The sequence below is a fragment of the Hyaloscypha bicolor genome (genome assembly GCF_002865645.1).
Source record: "Hyaloscypha bicolor E unplaced genomic scaffold K444scaffold_83, whole genome shotgun sequence".
Taxonomy (NCBI): domain Eukaryota; kingdom Fungi; phylum Ascomycota; class Leotiomycetes; order Helotiales; family Hyaloscyphaceae; genus Hyaloscypha; species Hyaloscypha bicolor.
In genome coordinates, this window is record NW_020194585.1 from 107,619 (window position 1) to 128,425 (window position 20,807).

Consider the following 20,807-nt stretch of genomic DNA (forward strand, 5'->3'; position numbering starts at 1 on the left):
CGAAGATTGTTGAGGGCGAAAGTGACAAGTGTGTTCCATTCATCATCGGGCGTTTGGAGCTTGAGTCGGGTGCCTTGTACGATGCTATCGTGGTACACTCGATTCGTTGTGGTGAGAGCGTTGTCAATGTTGAATACTTCAGCAAGCCTTTGGTTTGGTGCCGCTCGAGAGGCAAGTGTTGAGGACCGCAGAGCAATTCGGCATTGCTGAAGGTCACGGAGAGTACGGAGGGGTTTGTTACCATGGTTGGTATGGAAGAACCTAAAGTACACCCATAATGCAGCAAGTAGGCAAAGTGCAGGGACACAAAATTCCTGGAAGTTCATTGTGAAATGGATTGTGTGAGTCTGGATATCTTTTCTTGGTGAGACGTATAGCAAAAGTGTGTAGGTACCAAACCTCCTGTCCTACTCGCGTCCTTAAATACTCGCACAAACTCGGCTCAGACAAAACAAAATTTAAAGTCCTTCTTCTGAGACTTGTTCCATTTCGTATGGTGTTTTGCCACGACGGGCGATTGCTTCATGTGTGCTCCCGATTTTCCCTTTGTTTGCACACGGCCCCGCGCGCCAAGTTTTGTCCAGGGAAAACTGGTCATGAAAGAACTTCAAGACCAGCCCGCAGCAAATAGAACAAGAGAGTACAAATTGGTAATTGGCTTTTGAACATTCTTAGATCTTTTTGATTCAAATCAAAACGCATAATGGAGCGATGACTTAGATAGCAACCTTAAGTGATTGCGAGAGGTTTCCTAAATTTGTTCCATGTGAACTCTGCGGAAGCATATTTCTCAGATCGCGAACTCAGATTCAAGGAAACGAGTGCCGAGAGTCTATCTATAGCGTCAACTAAAGCATATAAAATTATTGAAGGATGAAACACATCTCTTAAATATCCGAGTCTTGAAGCTCCTTTTCTGAGACTCCGAGGGCAGAAATGAATTATCACGATGGCATTCTGCGATATATAGGTATAAAACCTTTTTTTGAAACCCCGAGTTACAATTGTATATACTTTTGCTCAATTTGTCGCAGTCAATGATGCACCCCAAGCGCCTGCCAGCAAGTAACGGAGCTGCTAAGCCATGGAAAGAAGGTCTAAATACAAACGAGACCACACAGAACATAGAACGATGATTGGACCACTAGATCTCGGCCGCCGGAGGAAGGAACTTCAATCTCCAGCTCCTGCCCATAACTTGCGTGATGATGATGAAGATGAAGCTGGCTGCGATGATAGCTCCTTGCACGCCGAAGGTCACAGCAGCGCCGGACTTGGCTACCCATTGGGTTTGGAAGTATGTGACGCAGAAACCACCTGTACGATGTCAGTTAGTTCCTAAGAAGGTTCGGAGAGAGAGGGGACATACCAGTCGTTCTCCAAAAGTTCAACCAGGCACTTGCCAATGCAGCATGATGAGGGAAGATGTCCAATAGGTAAGCGCTGACGGCAGTCGTGCTCACTACCTCAGCGAAAACCATCATTGACCAAGCAGCACCAAGTCCAATGACTGGCAGACCCTTCTGCAGAGTCTGGCCATAGAGCACCATTGCAGCGATACCAAACGCGCAGGGGATATACGCGCCCCAGAGGCGGTTCTCTGGGCTGTATTTCCCATTGTGAGTCTTGATGTAGAGATTTGAGAGGAAGTCGTTGAAGAAATGGCCGAAAAATTCACCGACGATACCTCCAACGATGGGCGCGAAGTAGAAGAGTGACGCGTGCGTGTCATCGAGAAGGTAGGGGGGAGGACGGATGAACTGCGTTACTGTTGTGACGATGCCGATGGCCCAGGTGAAGAGGACAAGGATGAAGAGACCTAGTCACCTATGTCAGAAAATCATTTGAGATGAGATTGGAAGGGGCGTACATGGGAGGAGGAGCTGAGGCTTGATTCCGACTGAGACCAGATGCTTCGACACTGTCGTGAGACTGGACTGGCCCTTTGCCTTCCATCCAGCAATACCGATCAAGAGCGAGATTCTTGAAGCTCCAGATGTAGGTTTGACGCCTTTCTGGCGGTCATACAAAGTCTCTTCGCCGCAGATTGCGACCAAGATGGCGGAAACGCCGTACCAGATTGCTAGGACTCCCATGTCCAGCTCCCAAGAGATTTTAGAGAGAAGAAAAGAGGACATCATGGGGCCGAAGAAGGCGCCGAATAAGAATGTGAATGCCCATATGTTGACTTTTCGTGCACGTTCTAAATTGGTCAGCTCAAGATCTGGGAGATTCAGAGATTTGTCTTACCGTGGAAAAAGAAAAGATCGTGCACGACTGAGAGACTGATTACTTGGGGCGAGGTGGCAACGAATCCCTGGAGTGTGCGGAACGCGGTGAAGCAAGCATAGGAGGGGGAAAACGTGGCAACGATAACCATAATACAGCCTAGAACCTGCGACCAGAACAGCACAGGCAAACTTTACAGTCCTTAGCAACAAATTGGCAAACGGAATTCATTCCAGTAGACTTACCGTCCATATCGCTGGATCAGAGGTACCGCCAAAATACCACCGGGACCCTGCAAGAAAATCCCTCCGCTAATAGAGCGAGCAACATCCGGGATTGACATGTCCCAGGTGACGGATTGGGCTTCGAACATGGTTGTTCCCCATGTCATTCCCCAATCAGTGAGGAGGGATGGAAGAAGCAGAGCGAAGAACGCCTTATGCTTCTTCAACCACGACCAATTGAGAGGATCTTCATCGTCGTCAGATGGTTGGGGAATCAGAACTGTGCTGCCATCTTTGGCGAGTTTGAGACCGAGGTCCGTGTCTTTCACGACGTATAAACCGTCTGAGTTAGCGGTGGTTTCGATATCGATGTTTTGAGCTCTGTGTTGGTGCTCTTCTGTGGAAGCAGAGTTGACGCTCTTTTCAGTATCGATGGGAGCCTCAACGGCCTTCTCCTCAGCGGCGGTCGACATGGCGAACGATTGACAAAGTTTGAAAGAAAAGAAAGTTTAGAATATGTCGATGTCGAGAATTGTTTGAACTTCCCAGAGAAAAATGTTCGAAGTCAATGAGGTGTTGGAGGGGAATTAAGGTACATGTGAAGCCATGTGTGAATGAGGCACAACTGCACTAGCAATTCAACCGCCGAGCCCACTTCCCATGTGGTGGGTTCCGTTCTAGAACAAAACGGGGAGGGGGAAATTTGAAACTATTGGCTGTTGTAAGAAGTCGTACGTGGCGAACATGAGAGAGACACAGGGTTGTTGAATCCTCCAATATTTGGTAGCCAGTGTAAGATCGGAAATTCGATATGGGGTATCCACTGTCTGTGGTATGTTAAGGCTTGGTTATCATATGCCGGGGTTGGTTCCCTTGGGATACAACGTATTGTGAGAATTAAATGTAGCGAGACCGCCACAGGCAGGGGTGTGAAAGGCAATTAAAAGCGCGTGTTGTTGACTTTCTGGTCTGTGCCAGCCCAGAACCCCCCCCCCCCCAATTAAATGTAACAGTGGGTCCCCGCAAAACCAGCCCGGCACGGTCCAGTTGCCATACCAAAAAACCCCTACACTTGGACCCACCGTTACATTTATTTAGGGGGGGAGGGGGGGGGAAGAGTAAGAGGTAGTAATACTCGTAGTAGGGATAAATAAACCCATGCCCTGTCTGGATCCACACACGCCGCAGTAAGGGGTATGGGCGAATAAGACAGCTGGAATTCAAGGTTTTGTGGAGGCGAACCGCTAGAAACACGCTTCAGGGTAGGTGTTTATTTATCCCAATCACCAAGTAAAGGGGGCGGACGCATCGGAGCGAACTCCTGTAAGGTGATCATATGTCGCTGTGCTGTTGCCATAGAGGCTTTTACACCTAAAAGTTTAGTAGACAGGGTGTGCACGTGCTTTCACTATAGCAACACCCGTCTCCGATATAGCTGCACGTACAGGAGTTCGCTCCGATGTGTCCACCCTCTTTATTTTCGAACACGGGTCGTTCTTGAAATCTAAGCTGCTCGGTTACCCAGGTGAGTCGGTCAATGGAACGTCTGCAGTGTGCAAGGGTAGCATGTGGACGCAAGCAAGGTGGCACATCCACTACACCCGTCGGTGACGCACCCCAATTGCACTGAAGGGAAACCGGGAAGACTCCTTCCTCGATGCAAACTAATTCCCTCCCACCCTGTTACGGTTATTTATGCTCTGAGCATGCCCGTTACAATTTGCACAATACCAGATTCCGAAACAATTGGGCACATTTCCTTCGGAATCGCATCTGTCAAGCCCTAGCGCCTTAGCCCACCAAATAGCTCAAGGGGCCTTTCCATGCGTCCCGAGGCTGTTTTGACGTATTGGAAGCGACACTCTGGGGTTTGAAGTTATGCTGCTGAGCACCGGTAGGGAGTTTTCTTAAGCCTCAAAACCCATCCCATTGCCATCACTTTCCCTTCCTTACCCGCCAAGTTGCAGTTGGAAATTAGGATGCCTTTCATCATTCTTCTTACATTATCTTCCACTCGTAACTGCACAGAGAAGCATTAGCTTCAATGAAAAGCTGCAGCAAGTGGGACATGATAAGTCGGAGGACCGAAACGGCCCCACTTACCAATCCGGCGCCTGTGGGGGCGGAGCGAGCCAATTCGAACGACCGTTCACACAGCAACGCGGCCCAAAGGCCAGGGTCTGCTTCGGAAGTGATGTGGAGGGTCACATCCGGTTGGCCACTTCGAAAGAGTTGAAACTCCGTTCTGCCTTTCCTGAAGAAGTTCTTTCACCCGAAGCAGGCCACGAGCCGAGCCATAAATGGGCGAAGGGGAAAGTGGAACCTGGCCATTGGGATTTCCTTGGACCATCCTCTTTCAATTGGCCCGTTAATACTTTGCGCCTGTCAGCCGCCATTCTTACACGACATGTCCAACTGAAATTCTGAATACGCATCTTGATACATGCGGGCTTGCATGCGCTTACTTTATTGATAGAAAAAGAGGAGTTCTGAATGTTGAAACCCTTCAAGCAACTGCCATCCCATCTTCACGGCTTGGACGCCACAAATCCTTCTGTTCAGGTCTTTCATTTCAGAAAGTGGGCAAAGTTGGCATTTTCTCAAAGAGGCGATGGGAAGTTGGGGCTCCAAGCGAGATTTGCTCGAATTGCCCTTGGTCCAAAACGAGACAGAAATTGTAGAATTACGGTTAATTATGGGGTCAATTCCATGATCTTTGGGAGAGCAACTTGAACTACTTTCGAGGACCACGCGAGCTACGTTGGCAAAGATTGAATTGGATTGTGTATGAGTAATATTGCTTGAAATGGAATACTTTAATCCCTCAAAACAGCTTCTATGAGACCCTCTCCCTTCGCAAAATACCAGAACTTGACAACTTTGAGTCCTGCCGGCTCGAGAAGAGCAGTCCATTGCTTCTCAGATCGCTCAGAGCCACTATGGAGAGATAGCATGGCAATGTCCCTGCCAAAAGTTTTCAAAGGACAGTTTGTCTCTGGAACGATATCATCGCTCACGAGGAGCCTCGAGTATCCTTTTACCATAGCCTGTACCACATTCTTGAGGATCTTTGCACAGTCCTCATCAGGCCAGTTATGCATGGTGTTTCCCATGAAATATGTACGAGCTCCCTTTATAGGCTGCTGTCCGAAGAAATCATACTTGATGCGCTCAATGCTGCTGTCAAGTTCTTTGATGTCATCGATCACTGGAGCAAGGTCCTCTAGAATAAACCGTCCCGGTGCATCTGGAAATCTTGCCTTCAGCTGGCCTACTTCATGCCCCCGTCCACCAGCGATATCAACAAAGAGAGCATTACTAATGCTCGCATCGAATCCATCTACAATGTTCTCTTTCACCGGGTAGGCCTCTTCCCAAGACTGACCGGTGCTAGTGGCATTCAGTTTCCCCGCCATGAAGGTGTTGAAGTTATCGGCAACTTCAGGTTTGGTAGCCCAGTAACTGTAAGTTTCCAGAGGAGTATCGAAAGCGAACTGAAAGGGACCGGATCCAGCGTTACTTGGTAGTTTGAATCCATTCGATTTGAAGTAATCTGGCATTGCCCAGACGCTCTTCAGCCCTTGGTCGTAACTAGAGTCGTTCTTCAGCTTTGCTCGGTAATAAATGGCAGTTAAGGCGCGTACAGATGAATTATCCCGGCTTGAACAGAGGGGTTTTTGATGTGATGGGTGGTTGCATTTGCTTCGTAGAGCTGCTCGCCCACTTCAGTCACCAGACCCGCAAATGTGATTCCACGAAGGATGCGGACTGAGGAAAAGTTAGCAGTAAAGCCTTGGAATCATGGCTTGGATAATTTACCTAGGAGCTGCTCTTCAACTCTGGTTTTGGTTGCAAGTTCGGCCGATGCAATCGCTCCCTTCGATCCGGCAATAATATCGAATAACTTCAAATCAATTGCAACTCGAGCGCACATGTATGTTGAAGGCTAATTTAGATTGACTCAGTTATTGTTCAAGAAGATTGACATAGAGACCATACGAAGAACACCACCCTATTGACAACATCCTCAGGGCTCTCTAACGCTATTGTCAACTGGCGCAGGGAATTGAGCAGAGCTTCTCGAGCAAGCTTATCAGTCACTCCAGCTTCCACGCCACCCTTGGTTTGCAAGGCCACTCTTCGCAGAAGAGTTTCGATCAGGGTTGGTTCAGTTACGATTTCCATCATTGTTCAGAGTGAGGGGGGGAATCGAATTGGCTCAACTTCAATCGCTTTTGGGTGCAAGGCCAGGCAGAGACGGAATGCAAAAATTTGTCCACGACCATAAATGCTGTTAATTATGTGCCTTTAAGGTGCATGGAGGCGGCAAGGAAGAAATTACCGACGGTGAGTGGCGGATGAAGTCCTTTGTCTGGTCTAGTTCTTTTCCGCTGTCAGGAGCAGGCCGGCAACGACCCGTTCTTCCACCTCTAACAGGGAGTTCCCTGACCCCTGTCCTTATCTTACCTCAGCCGCCGCTTCTCAGCCACCTCCATATGGGGTGATTCACGGGCCTCTTACTGTATCGTTTAAAATTTACAGAAGCTCACTGTGGCTGTCTGAGTCTGGAAGAGTTGAATCTTGAATCCTCGCTGTAGTTCTCGGAAACCCCTCAATGAACCCGAAAACCACATTCCTCAACTGTTTCAGGCATCTCGGGAGATGCCAAGCGACAGCCGAACGCCAAACGGCAGAGATATCCTTACGCTTGTGAATAACACTAAATGATCAGAAAGTTTATTACTGACATGGGCGCCCTATTGGCGGGGTCGTACGAGCTGCTTCAGATGCAGCTTTTTGGTTAGCCCAGCTTCGAAGTCGGACTACAGTTGAACCTCGATATAACGATCCCTGACATAGCGATATCCTTAGTAATACGATACGACCATAAGGTTCCGCACTTTTTTAGCCTTAGGCTTACGATATCCTTGGCATTACGATTATCATAAGGTTTTTCGGTCCCAACCTTTAATTTTTGGTAGTATATCGTTCTAATTTATCAAGAGAAGGAGCAATTTATTAATGCTCCAGGGCCCTCGGGCACTGGTAGCACAACCTCTTAGGCTATTAATCTCACCGAATTACAGCCCCTTGATTATACCACCGGTTCTCTAGCCCCTGAACAGCCCAAAAAGAGACGGAGGCATGACAGAAGCTCATCGACGAGCGCTACGGAGGTCCTTTTCTATTTATTATATGTGCACGTGATCCTTGATTTAATAATACCTCGGTGTATCGTTAGAAAAAGGCACTAAAATTGATATCGTTATATCGAGGTTCTACTGTATCTTCAACCGAATCACTTGAAAAATTCCGCCGCTACACACTCAGTGCCGAGAAGAACGCCGTGTTATCTTGTGAGCAGTGAGTCTAAGTATTTTCGGTGGTCTTTTGTTGCTGAACAACATTGAATTGGCTGTATAAAAGCTCAGATTTGATTACCGTTGTTCCGTTAATGCTCGTTTGTGCATACGGAGGTACAGCCCATAATGATAGTAATAGCGCTAGCAGGGGTCCGAACTTTTCAACCTGGTATTGCAACAAGAACGTATCGCAAAAACTTAAAAAAAAACGTAGCACTACTATACGGCACTGTTATGGATATTTACAGCGTTTAAATGTACTTTTTATGTTTTGTGTAGCAAAAGTTGTCGAGTGTTGAAATCACGAGTTTTCTATTGACCCCTGCTAGCGCTATTACTATCATTATGGGCTGTACCTCCGTAGTGCATTGTCCTGCATTCTACCAGGATACCTCGATAAGCCGGGGGAGCAGATTAAAGAAACCCAATGTATGCGCATTACACGGCACAGGACACATTCTGACACCCACTTTGACGCCAATGAAACGCCCACCAATCACTGGCTTGCACGTACAAGGTTAAGTTTTCAACGTTCTTCAGAACCATGAGCATCAGGGTTTGAGAGTCTTCCTTCCAGAACGGGAGATCTAGGAAATCATCCTCGTGCAGGAGTTCTGTAAGGGGATGCAGGATTCTGAAGGAAAGTGGGACATGATCCAAGTTTGCGATTATGAACAGAAGGTGAAAGCTCCTTGTTACCTCAGAGCTTTCAGTGAGTCTCCCTATGTCTGGCTTTCTAAATTCAAGCGTTGACGAGGTTTTGCAGCCAGTCAAGATCCTCTTCGCTTGTCCTAACATCATCAGATTTTAGATCCAAGCTGTGCCCCCGTGTGCCGGTCCCAATTGCCATATCGCCGGGGAAGCCCACAAGCCAAAAGCTGACAGTCTGACATGATAGGAAGGTGGTGTGTGAACCAGAGGGCTGGAATCACTGAAACGCCTCATTGGCGCCTCCAAACCCCCCCCCCCCCCCCCCCAAGAACCCTGCTTCGCATCCGCGTCACCCCTTGGAAGAGACACGCAAGGTCCCAAATGAGGAGAGGCGGTCCCTCTATACAGGGTACGCGGTGCAACGTCTCCGCCCGATTAAATGCAGCGAGACAGGGGAGCTCCGGGCCGGCAGCCTGGCACAGACCAGAAAGTGAACAATATGAGCTTTTTATTGGCTTTTACCCCCTGTCTGTGGCTGTCTCGCTACGCTTAAATTCGCTTGAGACGTTGTCCTCGTTCAGTCCGGAACATTATGAGCAGATTTGAACCGTGAAAAACTTGGCAACATTTGTCTCTCACCCCTGAGATGTCACCATCACATCAGAGACCAGCATTTGGCTTGCCCAAATCGGACCACATCGCGTACGGATTCATACTTTCTTGTTTGAACGCTGGTAGCGAATGTACAGATTTACCCCTGGTGCCTGGCCCAGCAGTTTGAAGCGAGCAGAACGTACTAATAAGACGTGAGATCTTCAACGCTCTACCCCGTGGGTAAGATCGTTCTAGATTGCAGGTTGTAAGGTTGACCACTTCCGTTTGCTTGCAAAGACAACATCGAGATCAGCGAGATCTTCGATCTTACCTACGATCTTTACTTGTTGCTTTTTCAAGACAAAATCATGTCGATCCCAAGACCAGAGGGAGGGGATATTAACATCGGTGAGCAGCACACTCAAAACTCATTGCCAGAAATGTTTTGCAAGCTTACACCAGCCGCCTGTAGGGCACTCAATCATGGCCGAGGGGTGGACTCTTTACGCCTTCTCTACCATAGTTATTGCTGCGAGAGTGTACACTCAGTTGAGGCTCACTCGACAATTTGGAGTTGGAGATGTGGTCATGGTCGGAGCTCTGGTGAGCCAATGACTCCAAAAATCGTTTCCGATTGAATTCTGACTTACTTCGATAGGTCTTCGGACTTCTTCAATTGACCATGCAAACTTTAGCCTTCACTCATGGCTGGGGAAGGCATTTCTTCTTTCTCAGCGATAGCCAGAAGGTGAATGCAATGGAAATGGTATTCGTGTCTGAGCCCCTTGGTAAGTGTCAATCTCCCTCTTCTTTGGCTTGAACATGTTGGAGGGACGCAAACTGACGAAATCGCAGCAATTATGTGCAGCACGTTTGGTCGCGTGTCGTTCATGTTCCTCTTGGTAAGGCTTTTCGGCAACACCAAGGGCAGACGGTGGTTCCTGTATGCCCTTATGGCACAACAACTGATTGTTAATCTCTTCACCTCGATTACGATTTTCACCCAGTGTGGAAATGTGCACAGTCTCTGGAATCCCGTGGGAGAGCCGAGCAAATGCTGGTCGCCCGATGTGCAAACCGACACTGGATATGTCCAAGGAGGTAAGAAAGCAACGAGTTCATGACGCTCAAAAGCTAATAATCCTATAGTATTCAACTCTGCTACTGATCTCATCTTGACCGTTATGCCACTGAGAATCTTCTGGACTCTGCAAATGGACTTGAAAATCAAACTCGGTCTGGCCGGTCTCCTTGGACTCAGTGTCTTGTACGTCCCACAGCCGTCTCCCCCTCTCTCAAAGTAAGCGTCGCTGACTTGTTGGTAGTGCCTTCGCTGCATCGATTGTCAAGACCGTCATGTTGAAGAACCTTGGAGAGCGCTCAGACTATACTTGTGAGTTGACCAAAATTCCATTTCCCTCCTTTTCCCGCGCACGCATGCTGACAAAGGTTACAGACAACACCGTGCTCTTCTTCCGCTGGGTCATCGTCGAAAACACGCTCGTCATGGTCGCCTCCTCGGTTCCTCTGCTGCGGCCCCTCTTCAGCGCCGCCAAGAAGACAGCCATGACGCACTACGGCTCGAACAGCGCCTACGAACTGGGCTCTCGACAGAATGGCTCCACATCCTTCGCGTACGGGAAGAACACGGCCAAGTCACACGTCGAGGCGTCGAGTTCGGAGGAGAATATATTGCCGATTCAGAAGGTGCCGTTAGGTACCAAGGAGAGGGTTCAGCATTTCGGGAAGGGCGATGTGGAACAGGGAGTTATTAAGAAGGAGGTGCAGTACCAGGTTAAGTATGAGACTGATCCTAAGGCGGGGCTGTCGGCTGAGATGACTGAGTGGGATCCTCATTCAAATGGCGTGGCGAAGTGATGAAATGCAGGGATGCGATGGAAACGATATTTGTATTTGTGGGATCTCTCTGATCAAAAGTTAATGTTTTCTTGTCTTGGGTATTTTGGGAGATGTACGATCATGATTGCTTTCCTTAGTTGCTGGAGAAAGCTCGAGGGACGGCGTTTACCTTGTATTTTCTTGTTGAGCTCTGCAAGTGATTGTAGAGAATTCAATATAGACCCAGGACAATGTAACGATAACTTTACTCAATGGAAAAGTGCTCAAGCCTCTACATGGAATCCAGTGACCAACGCCCGATTTGGATTAAACATCTTTGCCTGACTTCAAATGCGATGTGATTAGTAAACATATTTATTTGCTTTCGATTATGCCATTGAATTGTCGTCGGACAAACTCATGAGACACCTTAAGTTTCATAATACCTTTCGTCGAACAATTGCTGCTGAGGAACTTTATTATGCATATGCATGTCACCAGTCTTTCCTCACACCCTGCCTATGATCTTCTCTGAAGCTCAGCGCATCCATTTAGCTTCTATCCAAATCTGCTCTCCTTACAAGCCTCATAACCTTCTGCCCCGTCCCCTCCTTAATTGGATCCTCGCCTCTTGTCAGCGCCGGATTCGGACGCGATGGCTGCGCGACTCCTTCCTGCAAAGACGGCAACGCCGAGCTACTTTTCGACGCAGGTTTCCTCTTCACAGAACTTGAACTCGAAGCCGCAACATCGACGTTCGACCCCGACCTCCTAGCCTCCTGTGGCAGCGATGGCTGCCGATGGTCGACCCCTTTGCCAAGCAACGTTTTCGGCAGAGCCGGGACGACTTTCCACGACTTCTTAATCTCCTCGGTCTCCTCTGCATCCCGCGCCTCCTCGCGCCTCTTCCTCACAGAATTGTCGATCTCGCCCCGCTCTTCGGCTTCCTTCATCCAGCGCATTTCCATTTCCTCGATTGCTTCCGAAGTGAGCTCTTGCCTCATCATGCGCTCGATAACATCCTTCTTACGCGTCTTCTTGTCGCCGCGCGAGATGAGCACCCCGCCTGTGATGTTGCAGGTGATGCTACAGCACAAAATTACGGTCGTAAGAGCGAACGGTCGCGTATGATAGTTAATGCCCCATGTACACGCACCAAGCGTGATTTGCAGGCAAGAGTGGAGATCCAGCAACACGACAACGACGATGAGGAGCTTGAGCGGGAACGCGTAGTGCGTCTCCGTCTCATGAGGTTTGTAGAACGTGTGAGACTTCGAGAACTTCCTTTCATGGTACTCCAGCTTGGTTTGCTCTTCTTCAGTCAGGACCGAGTAGTCGTATGATGGTTCAGGGGTGCTGCGCGCAATCATCCGAGAAGCATATCTCTTTGGGATCCGGGGAGCGACTCTGCGAGCGAGACTGCGGGGCATTCTTTGGGCGACGAGACTCTCGAGGTCGACTTCCGCGGGCTGGATGTCTTCTTTTCGGTTATCGGGGAGATCGTTGTGATCTACCAGTTCAGGGAGACCGAGTTTCTCTCTTTTTTTCCAGGTCTTGCGGTGGTAATGCGCGATATAGATCATGTGATAGGTGTCGACGGCACGGAAAGGAGCCAAGCCGTCACCAATGATTGCGAAGAGGGCTACCATGATGTTGTCGATGACGTTAACAACATAGTCTTGCTTCGAACCCAGAGATATCCAGCCGATGAGGAAGAACACCCATGCCGCACCGAAAAGTGTAATTAGAGTAGCGTAAACTGTGATAAATAGTCCAAGAGCTGCAAGATTTCATTCGTTAGAAAACATCGTGAACGGTTGGGGGTAGTGGCCTTACGTCGCCGGACATACTGCCCAAAACCCTTCAAGGCACGTTTCATTTTCGCTCGTCGTGAATGGAGCATATGTCTAACACGATCATCCAGCTCCTCCTTGTCCGCCTGTGTCCAGCCTTCGAGCGTTTTGTCATCTGGCAAGATGGCATATTGGCAGTTGCACAAGCTATCCTCTCTTCTTTTCTCCTCTCCTTCCTCCCCTAGTCCTGCTATGCGTTTCAATTTGGTTTTCAGCCTATCGATTGTGCGCGTCTCTTGAGCGCTCTCCGTAACTCTATACGTAGGTCGACGATTGACAAATCTTCCGAGGGAAGGGACGAAGAGAGAATTTTGGACATTGGTGAGCGTTGAAAGGGTAGCTATTTCTGGGTCTGGGAAGAGCTAGTATACTCGCTTCAAATTTGGGGCTTGGTTTACTTGCCCATGACATCCAACAGGTCAACCGTGTTTGTATCGTACTCATTCTCGTTCTCAAAGGGCTTATCATCTTCGGCAGAATTTTCACCACGACCGAGGATTGACTGCACTACAGACCCAGCGCGGTTTCGAGCGCCAGCAAAACGATTGGCGAGCGTGTTTTGTCTTGATAAAGTAGGGGAAGATTCTGTCTGAGCACCATCCTGTGCCGCAAATTCTGCACCGCCTTCGGATCTTTGTACATTTCCACGAGGTAGCAATTCAGGTAGAGGTTTCTCTGCAAAGTCTTGAGTCGCAGGTACGGCGCGTGGAACTGAGCTATTGCGTAGGATTCGGATGCTTGGCCGTTGGTGCGAACTCAGCAGTAACTTTACGTTCCGCCCAACTACCACGACTGGGTTTTCCGTTGTCGATGGTGGGAGTGGAGGTTGCGAGGGGCCTGGATGATCCATTGTGTAGGTATCTCCGTAGCCGTATCTAAAGAATTGCGGAATGAAGAATCCAGGGACGGAAAGGGGTCGAGGGGTGCCAAGTCGACAATCAACACAACGAAACGCAGGTGAGGATTCAATCGAGTAGTAAAAGCGAAAGGGTTACTTCGCCCAGCCAGAAGATACGCATGACCACAGAATGAACCGCAAACATCGCTTGGCAGTAAACACAATACTTATCAGATCTCTGGGCGTACTTGTAGAAGTTGTTGTTGCGGTACAAGGATCGCGACCCTGTTTTGGGACGCTACTAGTCGTACCCCGCCAACGATGTCATTTTGCAGGTTGAGGCTGATTAGCGCCTCATTTAGAGTGGGGACTTACCAAATAAGATTCGATCGGATCTATCGTGCGACACGAAGTCTATAAGCTTAAAATTTATATAAACCTCATTGATACCCATTGCGAGTACTTGAATTGTAAGAGAAGCCCCTGAATGATGTTTAAGTGACGTAAGTGGCGTCCCAATTCCCGCCTGTAAGCGAATTTACCCCGCAACCCCTGAAAAATAGGGGGGCACATTCCCTTCTAGAGAAAGAGACAACACTGATGCTGCTTCATCTCCTCCCATCCTCACTTATCCGCAGCCGATCTCATTAGCTACATAGAGCTATGTCGCACACTTGTGATCAATTTTGGAGGAAATAAACTATGAAGTGCGACAGCTGCTACCCACCAGACCTGATTGGCGTGAGACTTCACCTTCCCGGGCCTTCTCACGCGAAATCAGCAATACAATTCGACTTGACCTCTATTGAATCGTTTCTGAGAAGGCTATCAAATTCCGCTATGATCTATATCTTTACTACTAGCGGCAAGTCCACTCAAATCACCAGTTCGCGTCCCCGCTGCTCGGCTCTGCTCTCGCTTAAGCGCCTGGGCCCTAAAACCAGCCCCGTATATATATGCCTCACGATCCGCCCAAAGAGGTGCCTCGCAGGACTTCAGGACTTCAGGACTTGACCCAACACCCAAAAGTGACTCCACCCCACATCAAACCCTTTCAACACACTCTCAACCAGACATCGATCTCCCCCCCACGAAAATTTTATCCGAATTTTCCATCCTGGAAGCAGACGTCAAGCTTTCTGTTTCAGCAAGCAGTTCGTGCACTGCGCTATATGATGTGGATTCCTATCTCCATTCATTCGTATTCATTTTATGAGCGGAAACTGATTGTAACCCATCTGGTGGTAGATTACATGATTGAAAGTACGGAACGCCGCGCACATAGAAATCACAACTCCGACATATTCCACCAGATTGCATCGCAACAACAAAGTATACCAAAGCCGCCTCCCCATCCCCGAGCACCCAACGCCGCGAGATAACCAAAGAATATCTGCAAAAAAAAAAGCAATCCTCCACGCACTCCAAGCCGCGGCACCATATCTCATCGCATGAGAGTCCATTACTCCCCCTCTTCAAATTGCGATGCCAATACTCAAAGCTCCCGAGGATGAAACACCATCAGGATACGGCATTCGTTTCTCCTCATCAACAGCTGCCTCACGCTTTATCTTTCTGTTCTTCCTCTTTGCGCGCAGGGGATGCCGCCGATTGAGCATTCCTTCTGTCGGATTCGTGGCCGCATTCTTCTCCCTTTCTCGTTCTTCTTCCTCCATCATCCGTTGAACGATATCTGTTGGGCGAATAAATGGAAGGGCCTGAAGTTTTTCACAGGCCAGTAGTTTGACTTGAAGAGATTTGGCGGGTTCCGCGGAACCTTTCGTGTCAACACTCGATGGCTCATTACCCTGCTTGGCTTTGACCTCGCTTTCCATCTTCGACATTAGTGGCAAAGTTTTGGTTGAACACCTTTGACTTTTCCTATCAAGAATACCGACAGAAAGTTGTTCCAAGAAGTCATCCTGATTCCGAGGTTCTGCCAGCGATGAAGTGGAATCGTTTCCAACGATTAACAACTCCTTCATGGCGGAGCCGAATTTGAGCATTGGCCCGTTTGAAGTAGATGAAACCGATGTGAAGGCGGAGGAAGTCGAAGAAGTAGAGGAGCTTGAGCAACTGGATGAACTCGATGAGCGAACCAAGTCCGGAGTCTCGGAAGTTTCATCGCTGATCCAACTGAACTTGCGATTGAGAATATTGAGTTGCGATAGCGGAGGTGGAACAGACTTCGGATCTTTTTCCGTCGGTACACCGGAGATGCTGTCCTCTTCGAATACGGTTTCCCAGCTGAACTTTCGGCCAAGTTGTTGTGACGGAAGGGAAGGAGAAGTGGATCCAGAGTCTACCTGCGTTTTCGGGGCAGAGGTCCTCTGATCGCTCAGCTGAGTATTTTCCCTTGCCAATAAATTCGTCATTGATGGGCATTCCTTTGCGCTTTCAGGCTTTATTTGGGACTTCATCCTCTCCCGCACTCCCCCGTCAACAAGCTGATAGCTAGGCGTAGAAAGATCATGTCCAGAAGTTCCCTCCCTCGTTGCTCGAGCAGCTACATCGTGAAAAGCGCGAGAGAAATAGTCGATCTCACTGCTTACCAAAGACTCCTCCTTCTTAACTCCTAGACCCTGCTCTTTTGAGTCTCGAGAGGCGCTGGCAACAGAACCTTCGACTGCAGCTGGGATGGGAGATAAGTCTTTGAAGAATGCGGCAGGGACCCACGCCTGCCTTCCACCGCTTTTACCGACCGACAAGCCTGCAAGCGTCAGCATGGATATACTTTGAAACTAGCCCCGTCCGTTGAACTCACCTTGGGCTTCCTTCCGCATAGCCTCATCAAAGTCCCGATCTTGCTTCTGCCTAACTGCTAATTCGTCCATATTGTTGTCTTTGAAGCCACTCAACACCTTGGCCATATCTTGTTTCCTGGCATGTGTCCTCGGATCAGCGGTCATAGTGCTCGTGAATAATATCTCAGGCCGAAATCCCGTGCTTTGGGGAGTCGCAGGGACAAGTGGCTTTGCCGGATGATGTGCTACGAGCGGAATACCTTCTGACCTTTCACCAAACCTCGGAATGGCTATTGTCAAGTTTGGTACTCTAGAAGTGGCGAGGGGCGGACAGTTCAAGTCAATCTCCTCCCTTGCACGAAGAGAAGAAGTGTTCGTCTTCCACTCAGGTTTCTCACTTCGCACAGGACCGCCGGTCAGGACGGGCTTATCGGCGCGTTTTCTGAAAGAGACCATGCGCGTCATTTCTTCATGGAGCGCTTTTGTGAAGAGCAGTCCTGATGGGCGTCTGGGGGAGATTTTGGTGCCGACCGGGACTTGGCTATCGCCGGGACTTTGAGGAACTAGTGGCATTCTGCTTGCTAATCTGGTTACTGGCGAAGCAAAGTCTGAGGGAGGGACGAAAGGTCTAGCGCCTGCTTGAAGGTCAAAGTAGCCCGGAAATCGCTGGCTCTTACGGTTCGAATAACTTCTCTCACCAGATTTGAACGGTGAAGACCAAAACATCACCATAGAGGTATCCTCAAGTTCCGCCGGAGGAAGGTGGCTCTGTTTCATCGATTCTTGAAGGATTTCGGAAGCGGGCACCCAATGATTGGTTTGGCGGAAGCAATCCAATTGCAAGTCATCCACTGACAAGTCATCCACATCAAAATAGGGATAGTTTGAAGGGCGGCGATATGAGGAACTCCAACGAAGAGATGCGTCAATGCCATGGCGCCAAGGACGATCTACTGCACGCAAAAAAGAGAAAGAATTGCTGTCAGCCTCGTCGCTGGTTTTCTTCCGAAGTCTTGTGTTTAATTTCTTCAACTTGAAAATTTGACTGTCGCTCTTGGTCCAAAATCCTTTAGCAGACTTGGGTCGCGCAGGCGATGACATATCTTCACTGTCCGAAAAGGGGGAAGTGCTCCAATTGTCTTCAGGCATGGTAGCTCGTCCTCGCCGAGTGCCGAAGAATCGAGCAATTCTCCGTGTAAATGGCCGCTTGGGTGACATCCCTGGCCGGAATGAGGATCCACTGCTGGCATCACTCCACCATGTACTGAAAATTTCATCGGGGGGAGGTGCAGGGGTCTCATCGGGAGAATTTTCAGAGTTCTCATCGGAGGTAAGTGCAGGGAGAGACGATGAGACGGCGACCTCCTTCGCAGAGTCCATGTTCAACCTCTCGTACAGACTTAGCTTCGTATGAAAAGTCTGTAGTGGCTTTTTGGATGTCTTGCTGTTCTTCGGGGTGTCGTCTTCCTTGATTGGACTTAAAAACGAGTTTTTGGGAAGGTCAGCCATTAGTTCAGCAACGGCACCGATATTTGTTGCAGCTATCTGTGGCCGTCTCCAATCCAGGCTTATCTTCTTTCCGAACACCTCCGTGCACAGTTTCGGATGGCTAACAATGAATTCCAATTCGTTTTCGGGGTGATAATAGGAGAATCCGTTGGAGAGTTTCCGGCGTAGTGCCTCTGCATCCAAGCGATTACCATGGAGGTCATGAATGGTGGCCAGGAGCCCGAGAGTCTCGTTACATTCCTTTTCAGAAGTGTCCCCGAAGTCCTGTTTGAGTCTTCTCTTTCCTTGGAGTGCCTGCTTGCACACCGTAATAGCCTTCCCGAAGCGCTTTTCTACTGCATTGGCGATCGCCAATGCGTGGAGGAGATTGCAGACAACCGGGTCGAAATTGGCCTTCGACTTGGCGATGCTGTCAATCAATGGTTCGGCAAGTTGCCACTTGTGTTGAAAAAAATAGCAAGTTGCAAGTTGGATCTGAAGCTGCTTGAACTCGGCGTCTTCTGAGGTCGATCCCGTCCGTCTCTGAATCGCTTCCTCCAGCATGGCTTGGGCCTTGGCAAACTCCTGGTTGAGCATGCTGTCCTTCGCCACCTCTTCAAGTCCACTCAAGAGAAACGATTGGAACTCGGCTTCATCGTCGACTTCATCATGGTCATCTGCCGTCTCAGACATGTTCGACTCGGTCTCCTGACTCTCTTCGGATGAGACTGCTGGGGCTGGCTCCGGGGTGCACGGGCGGACCACAGACGCCGCGGCAGAGCTTGGAACGTGTTGGAGCGGCTTGCGCTGTCGGCGCAGTGTCATACGCCGCTGTTGCTTGACGAACTGGTCAATCTGCTGTCTCTTGTTGGGGGTCAAGCTTGGGCCGCCCCTGATGCTCATAGCTGAATCCAATTGAACGTTCCAAAACGAATTTCCATTGGTACCGTAAATTGTACTGCTGGACTCCCTTGTGCTGGCAGTTGAGCTGGCGCTAGAGTGGAAATTCTGTGCTGCTCGGGCCAGCTTTTGGAGATTGTAGGCAACACGAGCATCGGATGGATCTTCCAGCATGTGAGAAAAGCCATCGCTGTGGTGAAAGGAGGCTTGAATAGACTGCTCAATAGAGGACTTCAATCTCCCAAGTTCATAGAGGATCTTGTCCTGAGTTTCATTTCCTCGCAGCGAGAGTGAGCTGCTCCGTACATTAGTAAGTGTCATGGACTTACGAACGGCAGCGATTGGAACGACTCACACTTGGATAGCAGACAGCATGGTCTGGAGAGCCCAATTGGACTTGTGGATCTTCTCCTCAAAGCCGGTAATGTCTCCTGCGTACATGGTCAAGTCCATTGCCACCCTCGCTCTTCTGAACAAGCCCGGGGATTTGGCTGCTGCCTTGATTCGGTTAATGAAGATGCTCAATTCTTCCAGTGTTGTTTTGCAATCTTCCAACGAGAGAGCACTCTGCCGCCATAAATCCTCGTCCATTGAGGCTAGCGAGAGTGGCCCACGGCATTTCCTGAGGGTTCGATCAACGGCCTCAAGGAATCTGATGAGTCTCGACAATTGGGTGCAAAGGGATGCCACTCGTGTGTCGGCATTTCGAAAGGTTGCGACGAATTCGTAGAGAGCCGAAGATACGGCGCCGGCGGCCTGTATCAGCGTGATTGTCGACGAGGTAATCGAGAGAGGATCCATGATGGGGGAATGATACGGGGGCAAGATTCACAGCATGGACACATTCCAGTTCGAGTTAATGATTTAATTGAAGCGCAACGACCGGAAAATCATCCTTTTTCCCAAGCCTCGAAAATTTGGGGTCGCTCTTGTTCCTCGGTCTGCAGCTCGCACGATACGCGTGGTTGCTGCACTTACTGCAACCGGGGAGAGCCTTGCCTGGACATTGTGGAGTAGGGAAGCCGGACATGATTGGATCTCGGTGAGCAAATTCAGCCTTGGGGAGAATTAGCCAGTAGTCTCTTGCATTGAAGCTGACCAGCAGTCCGCCTTGTGCCAATCAGGGAAGCGTGCGAGTGCTGCGCCTCGCCAGGGGTAGAAGGGATCACCCACCAACCGCCCAAACCCCCTTTCCGCCCATGCCTACCCCACCAAAATTTTCTCGATTTTTCAAAGTCTTTGGAAAATTCTAAAAATTTGCTAAATTATAGAGAATACTCGAAATATTGCGAATATCACATTAATTTTCGATTTTGTGGCGTTAAGGTCTCCAAAATCCAAGTTGAGCGGAAAGGGGGTTTGGGCGGTTGGTGGGTGATACCTTCTAAGTAACAGCGTGTTATCGACTTCAACCGGAGTGCGGGAGAATGGATGCTCCGTCAAAAGTATCTGGTTGCAGACCCATTATCCGTTGTGTTCTGTTCGGAGTGAAGCATGTTGATAGCAGAGTCCTCAGAGGTATGGAGGAAGGAGCGAATACCAAGACAACTGGGCTGGGGTCATGTGATGCTTGGCCTAGACGAATCGGGCTAGCATTTGGAACCAGCCGACGCTGCCAAAATGAAGAAGGACGTTTGCAGAGTCCCATCCAGCGACAATCAAAGGCAACTTGCAGTAAAGCCCATACGCATCGAACTTCAACCGTCTCGACGAACAATTCCATGTACAATCGTCCTACTAACTGTAGCGGTTAAAAAAGGAAGGGGAAGGGAACAATGGCTTGGTGGTCCGAAAACGAAGAAGACGGGCAATGGCATAGCCCAAAGCGGAGGAAACTGGCACAATCGAGTGTCTCGATTCCGAGGGGATGGCGAGATTTCATATGCCTTCAGTGCAGGCAGGATTTCGAATCAAACAATCAGCTCCACAAACATGTCAGGAACGACTGCTGGGCGACCAAGAATGAGCACAAATACCCCGACGAGTGGACACCAGCTCTGAAAGATTACGTTCGGAGAGCTCTCGATCCTGCCAATAGCGAACCAGGTTGGACAAATACAGAGATTCGGGAAGAGCTGGAGACT

The 20,807-nt window shown here is 49.3% G+C and overlaps 5 protein-coding genes across 5 annotated transcripts; 1 reads left to right on the forward strand and 4 right to left on the reverse strand.

The window, feature by feature from the left end:
• Positions 1-735: 735 nt before the first annotated feature.
• On the reverse strand, positions 736-3,115 carry K444DRAFT_405227 (MFS general substrate transporter). Its single transcript, XM_024872557.1, has 5 exons — positions 2,475-3,115; positions 2,251-2,420; positions 1,871-2,203; positions 1,370-1,819; positions 736-1,317 (listed from the first exon to the last, which is right to left on the reverse strand). Exons 1-5 carry the CDS (start codon positions 2,924-2,926, stop codon positions 1,145-1,147), a joined length of 1,578 nt encoding a protein of 525 aa, XP_024736424.1. The 5' UTR covers positions 2,927-3,115; the 3' UTR covers positions 736-1,144.
• A 1,955-nt stretch (positions 3,116-5,070) lies between these two features.
• Positions 5,071-6,699, reverse strand: K444DRAFT_613119 (putative O-methyltransferase). Its single transcript, XM_024880285.1, has 4 exons — positions 6,453-6,699; positions 6,273-6,399; positions 6,098-6,221; positions 5,071-6,044 (listed from the first exon to the last, which is right to left on the reverse strand). The coding sequence occupies exons 1-4, from the start codon at positions 6,639-6,641 to the stop codon at positions 5,270-5,272; spliced, it is 1,215 nt and encodes a 404-aa protein (XP_024736425.1). The 5' UTR covers positions 6,642-6,699; the 3' UTR covers positions 5,071-5,269.
• Positions 6,700-9,094: 2,395 nt separating this feature from the next.
• On the forward strand, positions 9,095-11,193 carry K444DRAFT_613120 (uncharacterized protein). Its single transcript, XM_024880286.1, has 7 exons — positions 9,095-9,469; positions 9,534-9,664; positions 9,720-9,849; positions 9,917-10,162; positions 10,211-10,328; positions 10,387-10,454; positions 10,518-11,193. The coding sequence occupies exons 1-7, from the start codon at positions 9,430-9,432 to the stop codon at positions 10,937-10,939; spliced, it is 1,155 nt and encodes a 384-aa protein (XP_024736426.1). The 5' UTR covers positions 9,095-9,429; the 3' UTR covers positions 10,940-11,193.
• Positions 11,194-11,451: 258 nt separating this feature from the next.
• K444DRAFT_629938 (uncharacterized protein) lies at positions 11,452-13,603 on the reverse strand (the record flags this gene model as incomplete). The annotated part of the gene is made up of 3 exons (XM_024883126.1): positions 11,452-12,659; positions 12,737-13,008; positions 13,152-13,603. 3 exons carry the CDS (start codon positions 13,601-13,603, stop codon positions 11,452-11,454), a joined length of 1,932 nt encoding a protein of 643 aa, XP_024736427.1.
• Positions 13,604-16,259: 2,656 nt separating this feature from the next.
• On the reverse strand, positions 16,260-19,945 carry K444DRAFT_561872 (uncharacterized protein). Its single transcript, XM_024876962.1, has 3 exons — positions 19,897-19,945; positions 19,079-19,780; positions 16,260-19,018 (listed from the first exon to the last, which is right to left on the reverse strand). The coding sequence occupies exons 2-3, from the start codon at positions 19,522-19,524 to the stop codon at positions 16,333-16,335; spliced, it is 3,132 nt and encodes a 1,043-aa protein (XP_024736428.1). The 5' UTR covers positions 19,525-19,780; positions 19,897-19,945; the 3' UTR covers positions 16,260-16,332.
• Positions 19,946-20,807: the final 862 nt, after the last annotated feature.